The following is a 22,270-nucleotide window of genomic DNA, read 5'->3' as shown; positions in this document are numbered from 1 at the left end:
CAACTTGTTCAGTCAGCCATTCCCCAACTGATGAGCATCCCCTCTTTGCCACCACAAAAGAGCTACCATATTTTTGTATATATACGTCTTTTTCCTTTTTCTTTAATCTCTTTGGGATACAGACTTAATAGCGTGCATCACTGGGTCAAAGGGTATGCATAGTTGGATAGCCCTTTAGGCATAGTTTCAAATTGTTCTCCAGAATGGTTGGACTAGATTACAGTTCCATCAACAGTGCATTAATGTCCCTCTTCTTAGTTCTGCTGAGGACACATTCCTCTAGTCATCCGGGTTCACAACCTAAGAGTCACCCTCAAGTTTCATCCAAATCAAATGTGCCTCAACCTTACTCACTTCTGTTACTATCTCTCCAATAACAACCACAGGTATGATGAAAGCTTGGCCCTAGTGTCCTGGTCACACAAGACCCAGGCTCTGTGCATTCCTTCCCCCTACGATGCAGCTAGGTGGCGCCATAGTGTACAGAGTGCTGGACTTGGAGTCAGGGAAACTTGTGTTGAAACCCCATCTAGGATACTTATCAGCTGTGTGATCCTGGGCAAGATGCTTAACCTCTGTCTGCCTCAGTTTCCTCACCTTTGAAAAAGAGATAATAAAGCACCCACCCCCTAGGGTTGTTGTGAAGGTAAAATGAGATATCTGTAAAATGCTTTACAAAGCTTAAAGCACCCTACAGGCAAACCTCAGAGATAATGCGGGTTCAGATCCATACCACTACAATAAAGTGAGTATCGTAATAAAGTGACACACAAATTTTTGGTTTCCCAATGCATATAAAAGTTATGTTCACACAATACTGTGTAGTCTATTAAGTGTGCAATAGTATATGTTTAAAAAATGTACATACCTTAATTAAAAAATACTTTATTGCTAAAAAATGCTAACCCTCATCTAAGCCTTCAGTGAGTTTTAATCTTTTTGCTGGTGGAGGGCTGATGTTGATAGCTGCTGACTGATGAGGGTGGTGGTTGCTGAAGGTTGGGGAGGCTGTGGTTATTTATTAAAATAAGACAACAATGAAGTTTGCCCCATCTACTGACTCTTCCTTTCACTTGAACACTAAGAAGCCACTGGAGGGTTATTAATTGGCATAATTTCAATATTGTTATGTTGCACAGACTATGGAGACTGGAGGAGAGGGAGAGAGATGGGGGTGAGGTGGGTGGGAGAACAGCTGGTTGGTGGAACAGTCAGAAGACACATGGCATTCATCATTGAAGTTTGCCATGTTATATGGACATGATTAGTGTTTCCCCAAAACAATTACGATAGTAACATCAAAGATCACTGATCACAGATTACAATAACAGATAATAATAATGAAAAAGTTTGAAATATTGCAAGAATTACCAAAGTGTGACACAGAGACATGATGCAAGCACATGATGTTAGAAAAAGGGCGCCAACAGACTTGCTTAAAACACAGTTACCACAAATCTTTAATTTGTAAAAAAAAAAAAAAAATGCAATTCCTGAGAAGCGAAATAAAGAGAAAGCACAGTAAGACGAGGTATGCCTGTACAAATGCTAGCTACCATTGTTATCTAGATTACTGCAATAACTTCCGAAATGGTCTTCTTGCATTTAGCCTCTCCATTCTCCAATCTATTCCCCACAAATCTGCCAAAATAATCTTCTTTAAACTTCCCTTGTTCAAGAAGCCTTTAGCAGACCCCTGCTGCCTCCAGGATATAATACAAAAGGCCTTCACAAGTTGGCTCCAGTCAGTCTTTCCAGGTTGTGATTACACATTACTACCATCATTTACCAGCCAGCCAAACTAGCCGATTTCTGTTCCCCAGATGTGATGTAATATTCCATTTTCTGGTCCCTGTGTACACACCCACCCGATGCCTAGAATACTCTCTCACCTCACTTCTGCCTGTTAGAATCCCTAGCTTCATTCAAGGCTCACTCCAAGTACCATTTCCTTCAAGAAGCTTTTTCTGATTCCTCCAGTTATCAGTCTCCCCCTTCCCCACTTCTGTCATTTTAAATTTCCAATATATCCTGCACATGCTTATATGTGAACATATATCTTCCTGGTAACATGTAAGCTTATATGTGAACATATATCTTCCTGGTAACATGTAAGCAGGAATGATCTCATTTTTGTCTTTCGATCTTCAGCTCCTCACATAGCACCTGGCACTTACTAGGCCTTTAACAAATGCTTAAGAGGCAGTCTGCCATAGTGGCTAGCGAGCTGGTGTCAGGGCCTGGAAGAGAGGGCTGAGGTCCTGCTTCTGTCACACACTGACTGTGTGGCCTGGGGAAAGCGTCCCAGCGCAACTTGTGAAGCCTATGAAATGAGAGCAGGTGTTGATCTGTGCTGGTGGAGAAAGTCTTACCAGGAACTCCCTACAGCCATGAAATCACGGGTCTGGTAAAAAACAAACCAACACCAACAAAAACCGAGCAAAGAAATAAACAAAAAACCCAAAGAAAAGCAAAGCTTGCTGACTGACATTGTGGGCAGGTGTGGGTGGAGCAGGGAGTCCACTGTAGCACGGGCAGTTGTGGACCACACGATTCTACAGATCTTCAAGCAGAAGCAGGATGAATACTTGCTGGGTATGTTGCAGTGGGGATTCCTTTTCTATAGGGGTTTAATTAAAGGGATGCCGAAATTTCTTCTTACTCAAAAATTCTGTGATTCTGTAGCCACAGATCCAGCTAGAAGGAACCATCTAGGGGCCATCTAGTCAGAATCTCTATTTTTGAAAAATGAGAAAACTTAGGCTCAAAAATGTTAAGTCACTGATCCAAGGTCACACAGGCATGCAATGTCAAAGGTGAGTTTTGAAACTGGGTTTTTTGACTCCAGAATCAGTACTTTTTCTCCACACTATTCTGGGCCTGAGTTTCCTCCTCTGTAAAGAGGTCTAGATGAGCCAAGCCAGACAAGTTAAGTCAACAGCATTTATTAAGTAGCTACTATGTGCTAAGTAATGGGAATACAAAGGAAGGTAAAAATAGTCCTTGCTCTCAAGGGGCTCACAATCTAACGTGGGGGGGAGTAAAAATGTGGACAATTATATGCATGCATATGTGTATATATATATGTGTGTATACATACGTGTATGTATATATGTATATGTATGTGTGTATATATATATACACACATATATATACATATACATATACATATATCACTTGGAGATAATCTCTGGGGAAGACACTAACAGGAAGGAAGATTGGGAAAGATTTCTTGGAGAAGGTGGAATTTTAGCCGAGACCTGAAGCTGTGGAAGCCAGGAAGAAGCAATGAAGAGGGAGAGCATTCCAGGCATGGGGGAGAATGCGCAGTGAAAATGCCCAGAGTTAGGTAATGTCTGGTGTCAGGAACACGAAGGAGGCCAGTGTCACTGGATAGTAGAGTACTTCAAGATGTAAGAAGAATGCAATGTAGGATATAGGAATGTAGATGTAAGAAGCAACCAGGTGATGAAGGACTTTAAAAGGCAGAGGATTTTATATCTGTGCCTGGAGATGACAGGGTACTACTGAAATTTACTGAATAACAGGGTGACATGGTCAGACCTGTGCTTTAGGAAGATCGCTTTGACAGCTGAGTGGAGGATGGACCGAGGTGGAAAGAGACTTGAGGCAGGGAGACCACCTGGCCACTTATTGTCCAGGGGGGAGCTGATGAGGGCCTTCACCAGGGCGGTGGAAGTGTCCAACAAGGGTGTGTGGGTCTGATAGGACTGGACTGGCTTTGGGAGGTGAGAGTGAGAGAAGAATTAAGAATGACACCGAGGTGTTCTTATTGTGTGACTGGAAGGGGAGTGGTGCCCTTGACAATAATAGAAGGATGGGGGAGAGATGAGTTCCGTTTTGGACAGGCTGAGTCTAAGACGTCTACAGGACATCCAGTTCCAGATGTCCATCAGACATCTGGAGATGTGGGCCTGGAGAACAGGAGGGAAGCTAGAGCCGCATAAATTTGGGAATTATCAGCACAGAGATGATAATTAAATCCACAGGAGCTGATGACATCACCACATGAACAGAGGAAGGAGAGGGCCAAACCAGAACCCTCTGGGACCGCCACGGGATACTGGGTACCCCCTGGGGGGAAGGACTGAGGAGTGGTCAGAGAGGCAGTTGGAGAAGCAAGAAGAAGCTGAGACGTGGGATGGGAGGTTCAGCACCAAAGGCCGCAGAGGGGTCAGGGAGAGTGAGGACTCAGAAAAGACCATCAGAGGGGCTTTCATAAGGACAAGACCACAGATCTAGACCTGAAAGGGATTTCCGAGGTCTTCCAGTCCAGCCCCCTCATTTTACAGATGAGGAAACTGAGGCCTGGAGACACCTTCTACTTAACCCCCCCTTAGACGTGAGGACAGTGAGATGGGGGGGTATGGAGGTGGGGCACTGCCTCAGTTTCCCCCGGTGTAATAGGAGGGGCAGGCCTGGGTGTGCCCCTGCTGCGGCTGCTCCACGAGGCTGGGGGCGGGGATGGATGGCTGGATGGATGGCTGGCTGGCTGGATGGATGTACGGACGGACGGACGGACGGGGCGCGGGGCCCCCTACTTACCAGGCCAAGGCCAGGCTGGTCCCGAGGGAGAGCAGGCACAGCACGGTCCGCGGGTCCGCCCAGCCGCCGCCGCCGCCGCCGCCTCCCGCTCCCCGGGCCGGCTCCGGGGGCTGCCCGGCCTCGCCGCGTCGGCCCGGCTCCGGGGGCGCCCCCTTGGCGCCCGCCTTCTTGCGATGCTTCGCCTCGGACATGTCCGCGGGCCCTGGGGGGGGACACGGGCGGCCGCTGACTGTGACGAGGCCGGGATGGGGGGCAGGCATCGCAGCCTCCCCCGCCCGGGCCCCCGAGGGCCTCCCCGCCCGCTTCTTTACCTTAGCGCATCCGTCTGTCCGTCTGTCCGTCCGTCAGTCTGTCCGTCCGTCCGTCCGTCAGGGTGTCCGCAGCCGCCGGCAGCGCCGCTGCTCCTTCTTCGCTGGGAGCCTGGGGGGCGGGGCCGCTCGCGCCCACTCTAGGCACGTCCCCGCCGCGCGCGCGCTCCACCCGCGGACCCGCCCCGCCCCTCCCCGCCCGGCTTTCTGGTCCTCCAGGCGTCGGCTAGATGGAGAGCGAGCGCGCGCGCGTGCGTGCGTGAGAGGCTCCACCCCCACTTCAGAGTAAAGGCAGGGTTTGATTGCGCGCGCAGCCTTGGCGGCCTGAAGTTCATTTTGGGGGCTGCGGCGGGCAGGGCGCGAGAGCGAGGCCGCAGCAGCTCCTGAGGTGCGCGCGCAGCCTGGACAGCCTGAACAATTACAGCGTGGGCTGTGGAGGCCTGGGCGCGAGCGCCACACGTCCCTGAAAGGAAAGCCCCCGTTTGGCTGCGCGCGCAGCCGGCGGCTCCAGGGCCCGGGCTGGCGCTCGCGAGTGCGCGCTTGCCTCCTCCAGCCGCTTCTCTTGGCCTCGGGGCGGGGCGTGGAGGGCTGCGGCTTGGCTCGGCCCCTCCCCTCCGTCCTGGATGTAACTGAGGCAATCTGCCTTTAGCGTAGACGGATCCGGCGCCCGAGCAGCCGCCGGAGCCTCGCCGTGGTCCTCCGAGGTCGGGGAGGAGGAAGAAGTTACTTTGTAAAAGCTCAGACTTGCCCCTTCCCCCTCCCCGGGCCGGAGCACGGCCCCCAGCCGCGCGCCCGGAGCATTTCCCTCCGTCCGGGGCTCCGGGGTCCGAGAGCTAGGACGTGAGCGAGCCCGCGGCCGCCCCGGGGGACGGAGTGTCTCGTCCTGGACCGAGCGCCTGCAGGCGGCCTGCGGAGAACGGACGGCCCCTCCCGGGAAAGGTTTGTGCAAAGCGGCCGTGCGGCTGCACATGACCCGCTCCTCCAGGCGCGAGGGACCGGAGCGATCCATCAGTCACTCAGTCAACAAACCTGACGTGCCTACTGTGTGCCAGGCACCGGGCTGGGCGCTGTTGGTAAAAGGAAACAGCCCCTAGCATCGGGGACCTTACTGTCTATGGGGGAAACTCTGTCCACTGTCTCAAATGAATTAGAAGGAAAGTACTTTACAAGCTTCAAAAATGCTGTATTGTGTATGTTGGCAGGTATATGTCCTGTCTATATCCGTAGCTATCTGTATATACAGTATACGCATATGTGTATACACAATATACGTGATACAGATACACACGTAGATTTGTGTCTCTCTGCATATATAAAGCACAGGGAATTTCAGGAGGGATTTGGGGATGGAAATCAGACCTTAGAGGGTCTTGGAGGGTAGACGTTCTTTCATTTTTGAGCCTGGTACATAGTAGGCACCCTGAGCAAATGTTCCTTGATGGGGGTTGAAACCAGTCTAACTTCCTCCTTTTACAGATGAGGAAATAGTCTCCTCTTTTCTAGTAAATTACTTGCCTACGTTGACCAGAGTGGCCGAGCCCAGCCGTCCCCACTTCACACGGGTAGCGTGTTCTGGCTTGTACTTAAGTGACAAAAGCTTGGTTTTTGGCAAGAAGACGCTTCTTTCCGTCTCCAGGGGACAATTTTTCAGCGTGAAAATGTTTTATTTCTATTGTTTTGCCCTAAAATCTCTCTGACCTGAGTCTAATATTTCATGCCCGGAACTCCCCCTAACCAGCCTGTTTGTACATTTAGAGACCTGATGTGGTCCCTGGCCGAGTAAGTTTGGGCAGTGCTGGCCCTGGCAGTTTCACTTTTGCTATATTATAGCCTGTTACTCTTGTGCATTCTCAGCAGTATCCTGTAAATGCGGGAGAGAAGGGAGGAGGAGGAAACTGGGATGTGATCCTAGGGGAAACTGCTTTCACCGTGGAGGTAGGTCCACAGCTTCTACTTCCTAAGTTAAATTCAAATTAGATGTAAGAGGGAGCAAGGTGGTTCAGCGCTGGGTGCTGTACTTGGAGTAAGGAAATTGTTCACTCATTTTTTTTTTCAGTTGTGTCTGACTCCCTTTTTTCTCTATGTTATGACCTCATCTGGCGTTTTCTTGTCAATAATACTGGAGTGGTTTGGCCACTCATTTTATGGATGAGGAAAATGAGGCAAACTGGGTTAAGTGAGTTGTCTAGGGTCATACGGCTAGTAAATGTCTGAGGTCAAATTTGAACTCTGACTTCAGGCCTAGCAGTCTATTCACTATGCCCTTTACCTGGGGTAAGGAAGAATTGAGTTTAAATCTTACCTCAGACACTTGCGAGGGGTGTGCGTGCGTGTGTGTGTGTGTGTGTGTGTGTGTGTGTGTGTGTGTGTGTGTGTGAGAGAGAGAGAGACAGGCTGATCTACTCCGGGCACGTCATTTCACCTGTCTCAGACTCACTTTCCTCATCTGTGTAATGGACATAATAATAATAGCATGTGCTTCACAGGATTATTATGGTGAGGATCACTTTGCAAACCTTAAAGTGCTTTATAAATGTGTGGTATTATTATTATGGCAAAGAACTTTCCACAGAACAGTGCTGTGGAATAGATAAATAGCCTAGATCACACAGCTAGTGTTAGCCAGGATTTAAAGCCTGCTTTTTTTCCCCCAATTCCCAAACTGGTGATCTTCCATTACATCGTGCTGCCTCTCTGAAATATTCCTAAGTTAAAATATTTAACAGAATTTCAGAAGCTCCTAAAACTCTTCACCTCCAGGCATGGTTTTTCCTCCCGTTTTCACAAAAGGAACTTCGACTTATTCCAGCCATCTGCATTTGTGAACTTTGACAAATGCAGACAAATGGTCGCACTTCTATTTTGGGCCCCCACCTCATTTGGTGATATTTATTTTAAATATGGCCATTTGTTAATAGCCATTTTAGAATCTTGTTGCAATAAACTCGGTGGGAAATTGTGATTGACTTAGAAACATGAGCTTTTACGCTTAATATTAAATATTATGCTTAGGGCTTTGGAACACTCTTATTTGTTGCTGGCTCTAAGGAATTCAGAAAGCAGATTGTGGAAGGCTGATTTTTACTGTACCTTCCTTTGCCCTGAATCCAAGGGATGACATCAGAGAGTGTGCGTGTGTATGTGTGGGGGAAGGGTTTCCTCTTGTTTTGTCTTGCTCTGGAGCCCAGCTGGGAATGCTGAGCACATGAGAAAGGTTTGCCTAACACAGACAAAGAGCTGGCGATGGGGATTTCCACCTTGTTAATGGCCCTGGCAATTCCAAAAGCCAGTTTGGATTTTCCAGATGGAAGAAAGTAGCTGGGTTGGGCCTGCCCTGTGACTCCAGCGTTTCGGTATCTTGATTACAGCTCATGTTTGTCCCTGCTGAAGACGAACATCAGCTTGGTGGAGGATGGATGCCAAAGCTCGGAACTGTTTGCTTCAGCACAAGGAAGCCCTGGAAAGAGACATCAAGACTTCCTACCTCATGGATCACATGATTTCTGATCGGGTCCTTAGTTTGTCAGAGGAGGAGAAAATAAGAGATCAGGTATATCCCCTTATAACGCCCCCCCCCCCCCATACTAGAAGGACTAGGTGTGTTAGTTGATGTAAGAGTTTTAAAATAATTTTTTATAATATACCACATTTTCTCCTATCTGTCCAAATGCAGATTGGACTTTAAATATAAATAATTATGAGCAGATATTGTAATTTTATTTTGAAATAAAATTTTCATTCTCTTATCTCTATTTTCTTTATGGATAAAAATTGTACTGTGTCAATGATGCAGCCTAGTTCTTCAAGGTATTAATAAATTTTAGTCCTTCTATTAACTACCCTCTGAAGCAGGAGTTCTTAATATAGGGTCTACACACTCCCAGCGGGTCTGTGGATGGATTTTGGGGTGGGGGCGTCTGTGAACTTGGATGGGAAAAAACTATGGTTTTATTTTCACTAACATTTAACTGAAATTTAACCTTTAAGTATTTCAAAACCTTATTGTGAAATGGGGTCCCTGGACTTTATCAAACTACCAAAGGGGCTTATGATAGAGAAAAAAGGTTAAGGGCTCCTGTTCTCAGGCTACTTGTGTTGCCTTAGAAGTTTTCAGAATTTATCCTGGACACTTGCTAATGGAAGAAAAAAGTCCTTATATATACCAAGTTTTCTTTTGTTTTGTTTTTTTTCCTTTTAGCCTACCCAAAAGAAGAGAGCATCTATGCTCATTAGGGTGCTACTTGAAAAAGATAATACTTCATACATATCTTTCTACAATGCTCTGCTACACGAAGGCTACAAGGATTTGGCTTTCCTTCTCCAAGATGGTATTCCTCATCCTTCATATAATGGAAAGGATGCAGTGGATGGAGTGACTTCATACGGTCAGTATCTGGGATCTAGTTCATGTTCTCTCAAGAAATACTAAAATTTTATCTCATGGGATCGAAAGATTATAGGATTAGAGCTAAGAGAGACTTATAGACCATCAAGTCCAACCTCTCTGTTAGCAGAGTTGTGACCTTTAAAGGTTTGAGAGACATAATTTCTGGATAATGTAATCATTTTATTAATTTTGCCAGTATGTTTATTAATAAAAGACTAGTCATTTGGCCATCTCTCTCTTAGACCAAAGACAGTCATGGTGACAGGGCTCAGGCATATATTGTCCGTTGGACAAGAAGTGTGTTCCCAGGGTGACAATCAACTCTGACTGGTTAACAATTAATGAATGTTGCAGTGAGGGGCTGAACATACTCAAAAGAACTTTGATTATATCATTTACTTCTGTGTTAACCTCCTCCACCCCTTGGGCATTCTATTCAAAGAATTTATCCCATCCAAAACTGAGTAGAGCACAATGGCTTCCCCACCTGGGTGGGGTCTGAAAGTTAGTCCAGGGCAACTAGGTGGATAGAGCTCCGGCCTTGGAGTCAGGAGATCAAATCTGGCCTCAGATACCTGACACTTACTGTGTGACCCTGGGCAAGTCACTTAACCCCATTGCCTAGCACAAAAAGCAAAAAAAAAAAAAAAAAGTTCAGTCTCATTATCAGTGATCTCTTTCAAGAGACTGAACCTTTGAAATCAGGACTTTAGAAAAAGGGGGGGAACTCTGGATGTCCTCAAATGATTGCTTATTAATAATCATTTCTCTCAGTCAGGATTTGAACCCAGGCCCATGTACTTTAACTACAGCACATTTTTCATTGTGTTATTCTGCTTTCCCGTTAGGAAACCCACCCAAGGAAGCGGTTGATCAGTTCTCTTTAGAAATGAAGGTGTAGGATAGAATACTTTTCCATTTAGTTTTTAAAGTCAAGTTGATTCTGCCCATTGTAGTTTGGTCGTGGTCATTCTCGGTTCGTTTTTACATTTTCTATCAGTATCGTCTTTTTTTTTTTTTTTTTTTGGTTTTGTTTTGTTTTGTTTTTGTTTTTGGTGAGGCAATTGGAGTTAAGTGACTTGCCCAGAGTCACATAGCTAGTGAGTGTTACGTGCTCAGGTCCTCCTGACTCCAAGGCTCTATCCTCTGCCCCACTTAGCTGCCCCATTAGTATTGTCTTGGTTGTGTTCTCAAGTCCTGTAATACCCTGTCCTTGTGGTGATGCGGAGGTGACCTGAGGTCCTTGAAGGCCATACCAGTGAGCAGGCCACGTGTTGGACAGGGGCAAAGACAGTGGGCTGGTGATGGACTGACTGCACCTGGGGACCTGCCAGGATTATGTGAAGAGGCTTATCACCAGGGGCACCAGATAGAGGATTACATATAGGATATAGGATTAAAGAGTTTGACTCAGAAGGGACCTTTGAGGTCATCAAATCCAACTTTCCCTTACTTAACAGAAGAGGAATCTGAGCCCCAGAAGAGTGAGGCAGCTTGCCCACGGCCTGAAGGTAGTCAGGGATAGAGTTAGGGCAATTTGGGGGTACGGTGATGCTTGGAAATTGTTCTTCAAGTCAGAGGGTCAACGACTGAAAGTTGGAGGGGACTTTAGAAGGGCTTGAGTCCATGCCTTTCATTACAGTTAAGAAAATGAAGGCCCCAGGGAGGGCTGTAAAGGACATTAGAGGCCACTGAATCCAATCAGAAGAAACAGAGGCTCAGAGAGGGAGAGTGAGGCAGGATTTGAACTCAGATCCTCGACCTCCAAGTCTAACCATCAGCTTTGTGCACGTTCCTCCTTTTGCTCAGCCCTGAGGATTGCCTTGCTGTTGCTGCCCCATGATGTAATTTTATCATGTGCATTTCAGGGAAAGCTGTGGGACTTGTCAAAGCCCTTTTAGTTGGCAGGTGGAAGAATAGTGTAAAGGGGCATGACGACTTTACAACTGGACACTAGTCAGCTAATAACACGAAGACCAGGAACTTGGGCTCCCTGATCAGGCTCCTGGAGGTCACAGAGCCTGTTTCCTTGTGGGATAATTCCCCTCGTCAGAGACGTTACTTTGCAGCAGTGGCACTGTTTATCTTGGTACTGCAGCTTTCCTCATTCCGGTTTGGTAATTGCTGTGGAGGACAGATACTCTCCAGCTGCTTGGAGCCCTGTCTTCGTAAAGCAGGTTCCATTAGACTCTAGCACCCTCATGTTCTCCCTTCCAGGCTCAGGTGAGGTACCTAGGAGCAGTAGGGAAGTGGACGGCAGACTCAGCCAGGCCCGCTGAGGGGACTTCCTTGGCCTTTGAGCTGTTGTTTTTCATCTCTGAATGAAATCATCCACTGGTTTATTTTCTTCTTCCTTTGGGTGCTGAGCTGGAAGCCTCCAAGTTGTTCTGTCTGTCCACTCTCTTGTAAGAAATCAGAGCCTTTTTGGGCCTGGGTCTTAGTTTACAAGTTGGCAGAAATTCAGGTAGCTTGAGAGTGGTCTTCTCCAGTTAACATGTTTGAGTGAAAGGATGCCTGGGACCATTCCCTTTTTTAAGTCTGCAGTCCTGTACAGGTCAGATTTAGACTGCTCTAGCAATCATTGACAGGTATATAGTCTTGTCTTAGTTTCTTTATCTTTGTTCCCTTCTCCTGAACTGCCTGCTCCCTTCACAGAGACCTTTGTTGTTTTTTTTCACTATTCATTTACTGTTTTCTTCATCTGGGTTTTTTCAAACGCCTTCTCCTGCTTCAGTTTCTGGCCAAACCACATTTCTTGGATGAAGCCTCTGAAGTGTCTGTCCAGCCCCATGAGCAGAGAGACTAAGAAACTTTTAGGACAGAGACAAAAAATGGGAAGTCATGGCTAGTAGTTGGACTTTGAAGTTTGTCCATATTCAAACTTTCTTTTAGATTTATTTTTTTATTATCTCCTTATGTTATATGTATATATATCTTTATATACTATGTATTTTATTTATATATATATGTATATATGTGTGTGTGTGTGTGTGTGTGTGTAAGTAAGTAATAGCACCTTTCAGGCTATTCCTTGTAATTGAAAAGAAAAAAAGAGAAGAAAACAGTTCAGCAAAAGTAACTAGCACAGTATTTGTAGTACTCCACACCCACAGACCCCCCCTTATCCAGTAAAGGGAAGGAAATGGATTTTATCTCATCTTTGAGAGCCTGATTGGTCATAATCAAACAGCATTCAATTTTTTGGTTATTTGCACTGTTATAGTTATTATATATCATGTAAGTCTTCCCTTGTTTCTTTGGCATTTTTTATTATGGTGCAATAATATTCCATTACATTCATGTATCATATTTTGTTTAGCTGTTTCCCAGTTGATGGGCATCAACTTTTTCTCCATCTTAACTTTATTACCACTAGAAGGCTGCTATAATACTTTGGTGTCTGTGGGATCTTTTGTCTTTGATGGCCTTGGAGAATATACGTAGTGGTAGGATCTCTGGATCAAAGGGTATGGTCAGTTTACTCACATTTTTTTTTTTGGCCTAATTCCAAATTATTTTACAGAATGGTTGGACCAGTCCACAGCTCTCGCAATAGCATATTCACCTTTTGTGGAATTGGATGAGGACCTATATATGGTGCTAAAAATATGAGGCATTCTGGGATGATTTAGTGGCATTTGCCTAGGTGACCTTTTGGATGTTTCATTTATGTTCCTCATTTTTTTGGGTTTCAGTGAAGACAGTGCTGTGTGAAGGTGGTGTACCCCAGAGGCCTCTTGTATTTGTGACCAGGAAGAAGCTGGTGAAGTCGATCCAAGAAAAGCTTTATAAACTCAACAGTGAACCTGGATGGGTCACAGTCTATGGGATGGCAGGCTGTGGGAAGTCTGTCCTAGCTGCAGAAGCTGTCCGGGACCACAGCCTCTTAGAAAGTAAGTGCTCAAATACTGAGAGAGTGTGGCTAATAATGTACTTTTCATGAATGATGACTTTGAAATTATATGATTTGAGGAGGGCTGGCTGACAGATTTGATCAGATCACTGTGAGCTGTAATTCTCAGAATCATTAGGTTGAGAAGTAACTTAGAAGCTATTTAGTTAAGGGGTCTTAAGCCCATGAGATTTATGAGAGGCAGGGTACCATGGTGGACAGAAGTCATAGCTTTATTTTTTTTTATTCAAAGCTTAACAATACTGAATAAAATGAACATTTCCATATGCCTAGTACAATAGAAAAAGAGGATTGTATATGAAACTGCAATTCTCTCTCAAGTACGACTTAATTTTAATATAATTTATAAATACACACACATATACACATACATGCACATATGTATATATGTGAATGTATATATGCACACATATATACATATATCTATAGCTATCAATATAGATATATAGATGTATGTATAAAAATAAAAATAAGGTTACCCCCCTTCATTTTCAAATATGTCCTGCTTGTCTCTGATTTCCTTCTGTCTTCTATGCATTTTTTAAAAGTGCTTCAGTGACAGTCTTTTATTTTTCTTTCTTTCTTTTTTTTTTTTTTTTTTGGCAGCTCTGTTTACTCTGCTCTTTCTCCCCACCCCATTGCTAAAAAGAAAAACAAAAATTTTGTAACAAGTATGCATAGTCAAGTAAAACAGATTCCCACATTGGCTATGTCCAAAAATGTTTCTCTTATCCTGCTCCATGAGCCCTTGCATTGATCTGGGTCCTTGTGTCTTTCAAGGCAGTTTTTCTTTACAGTGTTCTCCAGTTCTGCTCACTTCACTCTACATCAATTCATCTAAGTCTGAAACTGCTCCTTTTATAATTTCTTATCATGCAATCAAAATCTATTACATTTATATCTTATAATTTGTTCAGCTGTTTCCCACTTAATGGGCAGCCTCCCCCTTTAGTTCCTATTCTTTCATCGAACAAAAAGAGCTGCCATAAATATTTATTCACATAAGTCCTTTTCCTTTTTCTTTGATCTCTCTAGGGGTATCAGTCTAGTCGTGATATCATGGGGTAAGAGGGTAAACATAGTTTTGTGACTTTGAACATGATTTCAACATGATTTCCAGAATGGCTGTGCTAATTCACAGCTGCACCAATAGTACATTCTGGTGACCAGGCAACTCTTTAAGATGATTAAATTATGGACAATTGCAGGCTTGCATCTGGGGAGGGACGTGTGATGTTCCACGTTGGAATCTCTTATACCCCTGAGATCACATCTCGTTATTAGCCTTTCTTCCCCTAATCCCACTTTACCTAGTATTTATTTCATATCTATTTTGTATATTCTTTTCTGTGTACACACTTTCTCCTGGATAGAATATAAGCTTCTTGAGGGCAGAGACTATTTCTTTTTGTCTTTTTATTCCTAGTGCCTAGCAAAATTTCTGGCATATAGTAGGCACTTAACAAATGCTTATTGATTGAGCGAGATTGATCCAGTCCATTTTACAGATGAGAAAATTGAGGCCCAGAAAAAGGGAGTGATTTGCTCAAAGAAAGTCACACAAGTAGTAAGTGGCAGTACCAGGATTTAAATCCAGGTTCTCTGATACCAAACTTAGTGTTTGTAATTCCGGGACACATCCTTCTGAAGGAAGGCATTTTCTCTTTTGGAGGAAGAAGGGGAAAATGGCTTGTAAGCAGTGGTCTGGTGTCCACTTCAGAAGCTGATTATTTTTATTTTCTTAAGATTAATTTGTAAAATTTTGAGTTCCAAATTTTCTCCCTTTTTCCACACCTCCTTCACCCATCGAGAAGGAAATACAATACACATTATACATATGAAGTTGTGCAAAATGTATTTTTCACGTTAGCCATGTTGTGAAAGAAAAAAAAAGCAAGAAAAATAAAGAAATCAGAAACAATATGCTTCAGTCAGTGCTCAATTTCAGTTGCGTTGCGACTCATGGACAACAAATTCATTAGTTTTCTCTGTGGGGGTGGGGAGTATTTTTTATCATGGGTCCTTTGGAATCGTCTTGGATCATTGCCTTGATAAGTTTTTCACAGTTGATCTCCCCTATAATACTGCTGTTCTAGTATACAATGTTCTCTTGGTTCTGCTCACTTCACTTTGCATCACTTCATATAAGTTTTCCCAGGCTTTTCTGAAACCATCCTCCTCCTCATTTTTTACAGCCCAGTAGTATACCGACACAGTCATATACCACAACTTGCTCAGCCCTTCCCCAATGGGTGGGCAATCCCCCAGTTTCCATTTCTTTGTCTCAGCAAAAAGAGTTGCTATACAGTAGTTTTGTGCACATAAGTTCTTTTCCCTTGTCTTTGATCTCTTTGGGATACAGGGCTAGTAATGGTATTAGAAGTTGATTCTTGATATAGGCTTTTCCCTGAAGGGATTAAAGAAGATGTAGTTTCAGTGACACAATGACACTTGTGATTTTCTTGATGTTTTTTCTGTGATGTGGGTATGGAAGAGAGATTGCGTTATGCTCTGAGCGGAGCTTTGCAGCTAGCGTTAACTGATAAGCTCCTGGTCACCACATCTATAAACCTCATGCTCCCTTGACCTTTGCTGCTTTTGATACAAATGACCTCTGCTTCCTTGGAGTTAGGGGCCTGTTCTCTACTTCCCCACCTCCAGGGCTCCAGACTGTAATAGCTCTTCTGCTCAGTCCTCATCCGCATCTGTACTCCTGAATATGTGTGTTCCTCCAGCACCTTTTCTTGACCCTTATCTTTTTCTTTTGTAAACTCTTTCGCTTGGCAGCCCCATTCACTAAGCAGTCTAAGGGGAGACCAAATTATGGACGATATGACTGTTTAATTTGAAAATCCTTCTGATTTAATTTTTAAAAATGGATTGGAATGATTAGTAACTTTAGTAAAACAGCAGGGTATAAAATGAGCCGATAACAAATCATCAGTCTTTCTGATTATTACTAACAAAACTCAGAAGGGGGAGATAGAAAAAAAATTCCATTTAATTGTACCATGTACAAACTCTGTGGGAATCAGTCTAAGAGAGAGAGAGAAAGCATGGCACAGTGAGAAGATCACTGACTTTTTGGAGGCTGGCAACCTGAGTTCATTGCCTGCCTCTCACACTTGTTCCATTGGGATTTTGGGAAAATAACTTCTTTGGACCTTGTTTTCTTCGGCTGTAAAATGAAGGGGTTGAACTGGGCCCCTTTTAGCTCTCAGTCTGTATCCTATCATCTGGGAGTCAACCCAAGAAATGCAGTGTGGTGCTCTGGAAAGACCTGAATCTGGCTCTGGGGTATTGGGTTCAGACCCCAATTCTGCCACATACTTTGGGTAAGACCTCAGGCAAGTCTCTGACCTTCTGTGGCCTTCAGGTGCCGCATCTGTAAAATAAGGGGCTTGGACTGGGGGCCTCTAAAGTCCATTCCAGGGTTAAATCAGTGGCAGTAGGATTCAGGACCTGGACGAATGCTGACGCAGCCTTACTTATTTCCATAAGGTCAGTGTATCTGATTTCCAGATCTCCATCTCTAGCCCCGACCTTCCTTAGATTGACAGAAAGAAAGTTACATACATAAATAGAGCATTAATTGAGTGCTTACCTTGTGCCAGTGTCTGTGCGGTATTGGGAATGCAAATGTAAGCAAAAATAAAGATGTTCTCTGCCCTCAAGAAACTAACATTCTAGTGGTGGGAGCTATGAATAAAAGGAATCTAAAAAGTGTGGGGAGGGGGAAAGGTGAGCTTGAGAAGTGCTTGGGGCAGTGGTGGGCTGGAGTTCCAGACCGGATCCCATACCTTGGCTTCACAGCACCTGTACCTACATCAGTGGATCACAGGCTAGCATTGGAGGCACCTTAGAGGCTGTCTAGACTAGCCCCCTCTTTTACAGATAAGGAAGTTGAGGCCCAGGCAGGGGAAATGATTTCTCAGTGTTACCTAGGTAATAAGTGTTACGGTTGGAATTCAGACTTGGGTCCTTGGATTCTCCATCCATTGTTTTTGATGCACTATGTGCTATTTTTCTATAAATCTTTTAGTAAGTGTTTATTCTGTACCTGTCGTTGGGCACTTGGTGATTACTTTTGGAGCCCCAGAATCTGGATCATATTCGTGAGACAGAAGGGACCTTAGGGCTCATCTAGTCCAACCTCTGTTACACATTTGAGGAAATCCAGGCCTCAACAGGTGAAGTGGCTTGCCTAAGGTTACACAGACCGAGTGCTCCTTCCATAACTTGGCACTGCTGGGTTTCCAGGTACTTTCTGTGTTTCTTTATTTAGTGCATAGCCTCTGTAATGCCTTGTGTAGATGGTAGATGCTCAAGAAACATTTTTGTTGTTATTTGATTCTAGGGAATTTGGATTAGGTTTTAGTTGTATTCTCCTTCCTCTTGGCATTAACTAGCTGTGTGAACCTGGGCAGTCCAACTGATTTCCTCCTCCTCCCCGCTCCTCCTTCTTCCCTCTTCCCTCCTTCCTCTTGAAACTGGTTTTAACAATGTAGATTATTCTTGGGGACCTTTCAGAATGATACATCTGGCCTTCATAGATTACCCTATTTCCCAGTTTGGGTCACAGTTGAGCCTAAATTCCTAAAGAATAAGATGACTTGGGCCTAGATTAAAAAAAAAGAATCTTCCATATCTTGTCATAGTAGCTACAGTCAGTAACAGGCTTGTTGAAGGTGTCCAGTTTTGGAATTTCAGGGAAATGAGAGCAGCTCCTTTGTTAAGGGAGATTCTTATCTTCTGAGTTCATTTCTTTCCCTGTCTTCCTTCAGGTCGCCAACTAAATCCCACCTTCTCTGGGATGTCTTTCCCAGTCCTTCTTAATTCTGGTGCCTTCCCTTGGTTGCTAATTTCCTCTTTACTCTGTATACGTCTTGTTTGTGTTGTACGTGTTTGCACACTGTCTCCCCCATTGTATGTGAGCTCCTCAAGACTAGGGATCGTCTTTTACCTTTCTTTGTATCTCTATGACTTGGCACAATGTCTGGCGCTGTAAATGCTTAATAAATGCTTATTGACTGAAAAGATACAAAACGCTTTATTACTACTCTTTGTTTTTGGACAGAGTTCTCACTCTACAGTGACCTACCTCACTAGAACCCTTTCTGGTGACAGCGAATTAAAATTAAACAAAACAAACAGCACGTTGACTTTGTCTGAGCATCTGTGCCTCACTTTGCGCCTGTAATTACTGCCTGTCTGCTCATAAGTGGGAGCCATGCTTCACCTTGGACCTCTGAGATCAGGATTGGATACTGCATGGCTCAGAGTTGCCAAGTCTTTCAGTGGTACTTTTCTTTACGTTATTGTGGTGATCATGTAGCTTGTTCTGCTGGTTCTACCTGCTTTGCTTTGCCTCAGTTCATGCAGGTCTTCTCAGGTTTCTCAGAATTCTTTGTGTTCTTTCTTATAACCCAGTAACTTGTTATGTATCCATATACCAGAACTTGTTTAGCTATTCTCTAATTGATGGAAATCACTTGGCTATTAAAAAAAAAGCACTGCTCATAAATATCCTTGTGACTATTTGCATCCTTTCCTCTCTGTCTTTGACCTTCTCTGGGTCTAGTAGTGATAATAATCCTGGGTCAAAGCACAGGTGCAGGTTAGTGATTTTTCTAGTATTATTCCAGATTGTTTTCCAGAGATGGTGAAACCAGTCCACAGCTCTAGCTACAGTCTGTCAGTGTGCCAGCCTTCTCACTGCCCTCCAATGGTTATCATTTTGTCTTTCGTATTCTTTGCTAATCAGATTCCCTCTAGAATCTGAGAACATTAGTCTTTAGAATTCTGATTACAAAATTCTTTCTCTTTGTCTTTCTGTCTCCTTTCCTTTTCCCTTCTGCCCTCTTCCCTTTCACCCAAATGCATCAGTATGTCACTTCTTTCCTTATCATAGATTTAGAACCAGAAGAGACCTTAGAGAGCATCTCAAACATCTCTGCTTGTTTTACAAAGGAGGAAACTGAGGCCCAGAGAGATGATGTGCGTTAACCAGGGTCATTTCAGGAGTGAGTCGCAAAGCTGAGCCTAAAACCTGGGCCCTCTGACTATCAATCCTGTCCTTGGCTGCCTCTTTGTTGCTTGGTTGGCTATCAGGCTGGATTGCTCTATACTGAATCAATTTGTTTCCCTGTGGTGAGGGTGGCAGGGGGGCATCCTGGGCGTTCCTCCTCCTGCCTGTCCACCTTTCGGGCACCGCCACACTTCATCATACCCCCTTACAATGCGCCTTTGGCCATTCCCCCATCAGTGGGCATGCAATGTGTGAGGAGTTGGGCATATATCTCACCTTCCTTTTTGTCTCTGAAACCCGAGGTATGTGGGCCCTCTACTGTGCCCTGTGTGTAAAAGATAACTTCTGTTTGTATGCCAGCATCATTTCCTCTTAATTTCCAATGTCCTTTTGAATTTTGCTTTTTATGCTTTTATTTGTTTATGCTTTTGTTTTTATGCTTTTTATTTTAAATTAAGTAAATGTGTTAGCCCTTAACAGGTTCCTTATATCCTGACTTTTGGTCTCTGAGGATTGTACAAACAACTAACTTTATTTTTTAAAAATTTCATTATTTAAAATGTTTTTCTGATGCTTCTTCCCTCCTTTATTCCGTGAATTCCAGTGGCTGCCTGTGACCTCCAGGGTCAAATAGGAAATCCTCTGTGGCTTTTAAAGCCCTTCACGATCTGGCCCTTTCCTCCCTTTCTAGTCGCTTACGCTCTGCTTCCTTCCACGTGGTCCGCTGATCCTGGCGTTCTCGCCCCATGGCTCTTCGTCCCCTGACCTTTGTCTTTGCCCTGGCTGCCCCTCGTGTTTGGAACAAATGCCCTCTCTCCTGCTGTCCACCTTTTGGTTTCCCAGCTTCCTTCAGGACTCAGCTGCAGTCCCACCGTCTGCAGGAGGCCTTTCCTGACCCCCCCCCCCCAGTTTTCTCTGAGATTACCTTCCTTTACACTGGGTCTGTCCTGTGTGTTATTATTACAGTTATATATAATTATTGGCATGTTGTCTCCCCCATTAGACTGGGAGCTCTCTGAGGGCAGAGGCAACCTTTTTTGCCTCTCTTTGTATCTCCAGGCACTGAGCATAGTGCCTGCCACATAGTATGTGCTTAGTCAATGCTTGATGACTGACTGATTGCAGTCACATGTCTTATAAGTGTCAGTGGTTGGATTTGAACCCCGTCCTTCCTGACTTCTTGTTCAGCGTGGCAGGTTGTACTCCCACAGCCCACCCGCAGCTCACTCTCTTTCTGAAGCGTTTGTGCTGCCTGTATTCTCTCTCATTTAGAGAAGCCATCTCTTCTGGTGTGGAAGAGATAGCCTCCAGCCCGTGGGATCACAGGAGGATTCATGTGCTGCAGCATCTCAGGGCTGTTTGGTGCTTAGTTATTGGGGAAGGTCTTTCACTCTCCTGCTGAGATTCTGAACGGGAGCTGCTCCCGCAGACCTTGTTGAGCCAGGCTAGCCCAGCTGTGCTGGAGAGATGGAGGCTGGTGGAGCTTTAAGACCTGAATTTTGGGGTTATTCTCAGCCTTAGTTTGTCTGGCTGTAGTTGGGGTGGGGGCGAGATCAGCTGCTTCTACTGCCTTGTACAGTAAAACCACTTAGCTGGAGGGAGGGGAGCACAAAGGGATTAGGGATGTCCTAGACTAGTTTGGAAGCCCCTGGAAGAATGGCTGTGAAGCACCTACTATGTGTGGGCACTGTGGTAAGCACTCAGAATACAAATACAAGGAATGAAGCAATCCCTCTGCCAGTGAGCTTATATTGTAACAGGGGAGACTTCAACCACATGTATAAGCATGTGTAAAATAGATTTAAAATAGAGAGGAGTAAAATAATGGAAGGGTGGGGGAGAGGCAGTAGCAGCTAAAAAAGTTTTTCCCATTTTTCCCCCTTCTTTCCCCACTTAGAAAATGGATTTATTTTGTTTCGACAGAATGAAAGAATTTTTTTTTTTTGCTTTGGACTTGTCATTTCAACTGTATATATAATTCCCAGTGATGAAATTCTCTCTCCTAGTGCTGATCCCCTGCTCTGCAATTTTTAGCCTTAATCTCTTGTGACAAGTGTCTTATGATGATTTTGGCAGAATTGGCTGAAGCTTAGGGGCCCCACTGCAGAATAATGCAAATTATATTATTTTAAATTTTAATTGCATGACATATGCATGATTATACAAGAAACCAATTCTATTAAAATACAGTGATCAGAATAATTAAAAAAAAAAACAACCCAAAATGGTTCATGGACCCCAGGTTAGGAGAGCCTGCTTTGGAGAGCTAGCTGCCTGAGACACTAAGAGATGAAGTAACTGGTACAGGTGACCATTCTGAGTCAGAGTGTAGGACTTGAACCCTGGTTTTTCTCTTTTTTTAATCAAAAATCTGCTTTTTCTGTCTCCCATTTCCCTCTTGAGAAAGAACGAAAAACAAAACTTCAGTTATAACCATGTATAGTCAGACAAGACAAATTCTCCGCATTGGCCATGTCCAAACCAAACATGCCTCTGAGTCTAAAATGCAGGTCTTGCTGACTCCATGGCCATATCTCCTTCCACAGTGCCAGAACTGGCAGTGCTGAGGACAGAGACATTCCCACAAACACCCCGACAAATCCCTACCCCTCAAACGATCAAGCAGAATGACCTGATCTTCCATTTTTTCCTCCTTTTTCTTTTTCTTTTTTATTAGTTTATTATGATTTATCAGCAATCACTTCCATAAGTTTTTGAGTTTTAAATTTTTCTCCCCTTCCCTCCCCATTTCCCTCCCCATTTCCCTCCCCAAGACTGCTCACAATCTGATATAGGCTACACATATCCATTTCTATTAAGCATGTTTTCACATTAGTGATGTTGTAAGAATTAGAACCAATAGGAGGAACCACCAGAAAGAGGAAATAAAACACAACAGACGAAAAAGATAGCAAATAGTATGCTTCGATCTGCATTCCAACTCCATAGTTCTTTCTTTGGATGTGGATAGCATTTTCCATCATGAGGCTTTTGGAGACGTCTTAGATCCTTCATTGCTGAGAAGGGTTAAGTCTTTCAATATTAGTCATTGCACAACGTGGCTGTTA

The 22,270-nt window shown here is 44.3% G+C and overlaps 2 protein-coding genes across 8 annotated transcripts in view; one reads left to right on the top strand and one right to left on the bottom strand.

Moving 5' to 3' along the window:
- Nucleotides 1–4,975, bottom strand: part of IKBIP (IKBKB interacting protein) — a 31,000-nt gene extending 26,025 nt beyond the window's left edge. For both annotated transcript variants that reach the window (XM_027855834.1, XM_027855833.1), the window contains exons 1-2: nucleotides 4,878–4,975; nucleotides 4,567–4,768 (exon numbers count right to left, since the gene is read on the bottom strand). In XM_027855834.1, coding sequence (XP_027711635.1) covers nucleotides 4,567–4,757 — 191 coding nt within the window. In that variant the 5' untranslated portion in view covers nucleotides 4,758–4,768; nucleotides 4,878–4,975. The remainder of the gene's footprint in view (nucleotides 1–4,566; nucleotides 4,769–4,877) is intronic.
- Nucleotides 4,976–5,729: 754 nt separating this feature from the next.
- APAF1 (apoptotic peptidase activating factor 1) overlaps nucleotides 5,730–22,270 on the top strand; it is a 95,289-nt gene continuing 78,748 nt past the window's right edge. For 2 of the 6 annotated variants that reach the window (XM_027855781.1, XM_027855782.1), the window contains exons 1-5: nucleotides 5,730–5,813; nucleotides 6,729–6,809; nucleotides 8,243–8,424; nucleotides 9,073–9,259; nucleotides 12,957–13,154. In XM_027855781.1, the coding sequence (XP_027711582.1) occupies nucleotides 8,287–8,424; nucleotides 9,073–9,259; nucleotides 12,957–13,154 (523 nt within the window). In that variant the 5' untranslated portion in view covers nucleotides 5,730–5,813; nucleotides 6,729–6,809; nucleotides 8,243–8,286. The remainder of the gene's footprint in view (nucleotides 5,814–6,728; nucleotides 6,810–8,242; nucleotides 8,425–9,072; nucleotides 9,260–12,956; nucleotides 13,155–22,270) is intronic. The other 4 variants (XM_027855780.1, XM_027855777.1, XM_027855778.1 and 1 more) reach the window with 3 other exon arrangements.

Source organism: Vombatus ursinus, unplaced genomic scaffold (genome assembly GCF_900497805.2).
Source record: "Vombatus ursinus unplaced genomic scaffold, bare-nosed wombat genome assembly UNPS02011334.1, whole genome shotgun sequence".
Classification (NCBI taxonomy): domain Eukaryota; kingdom Metazoa; phylum Chordata; class Mammalia; order Diprotodontia; family Vombatidae; genus Vombatus; species Vombatus ursinus.
The sequence above is the reverse complement of the archived record's forward strand: the minus strand, read 5'-3'. Positions and strand labels throughout refer to the sequence as shown.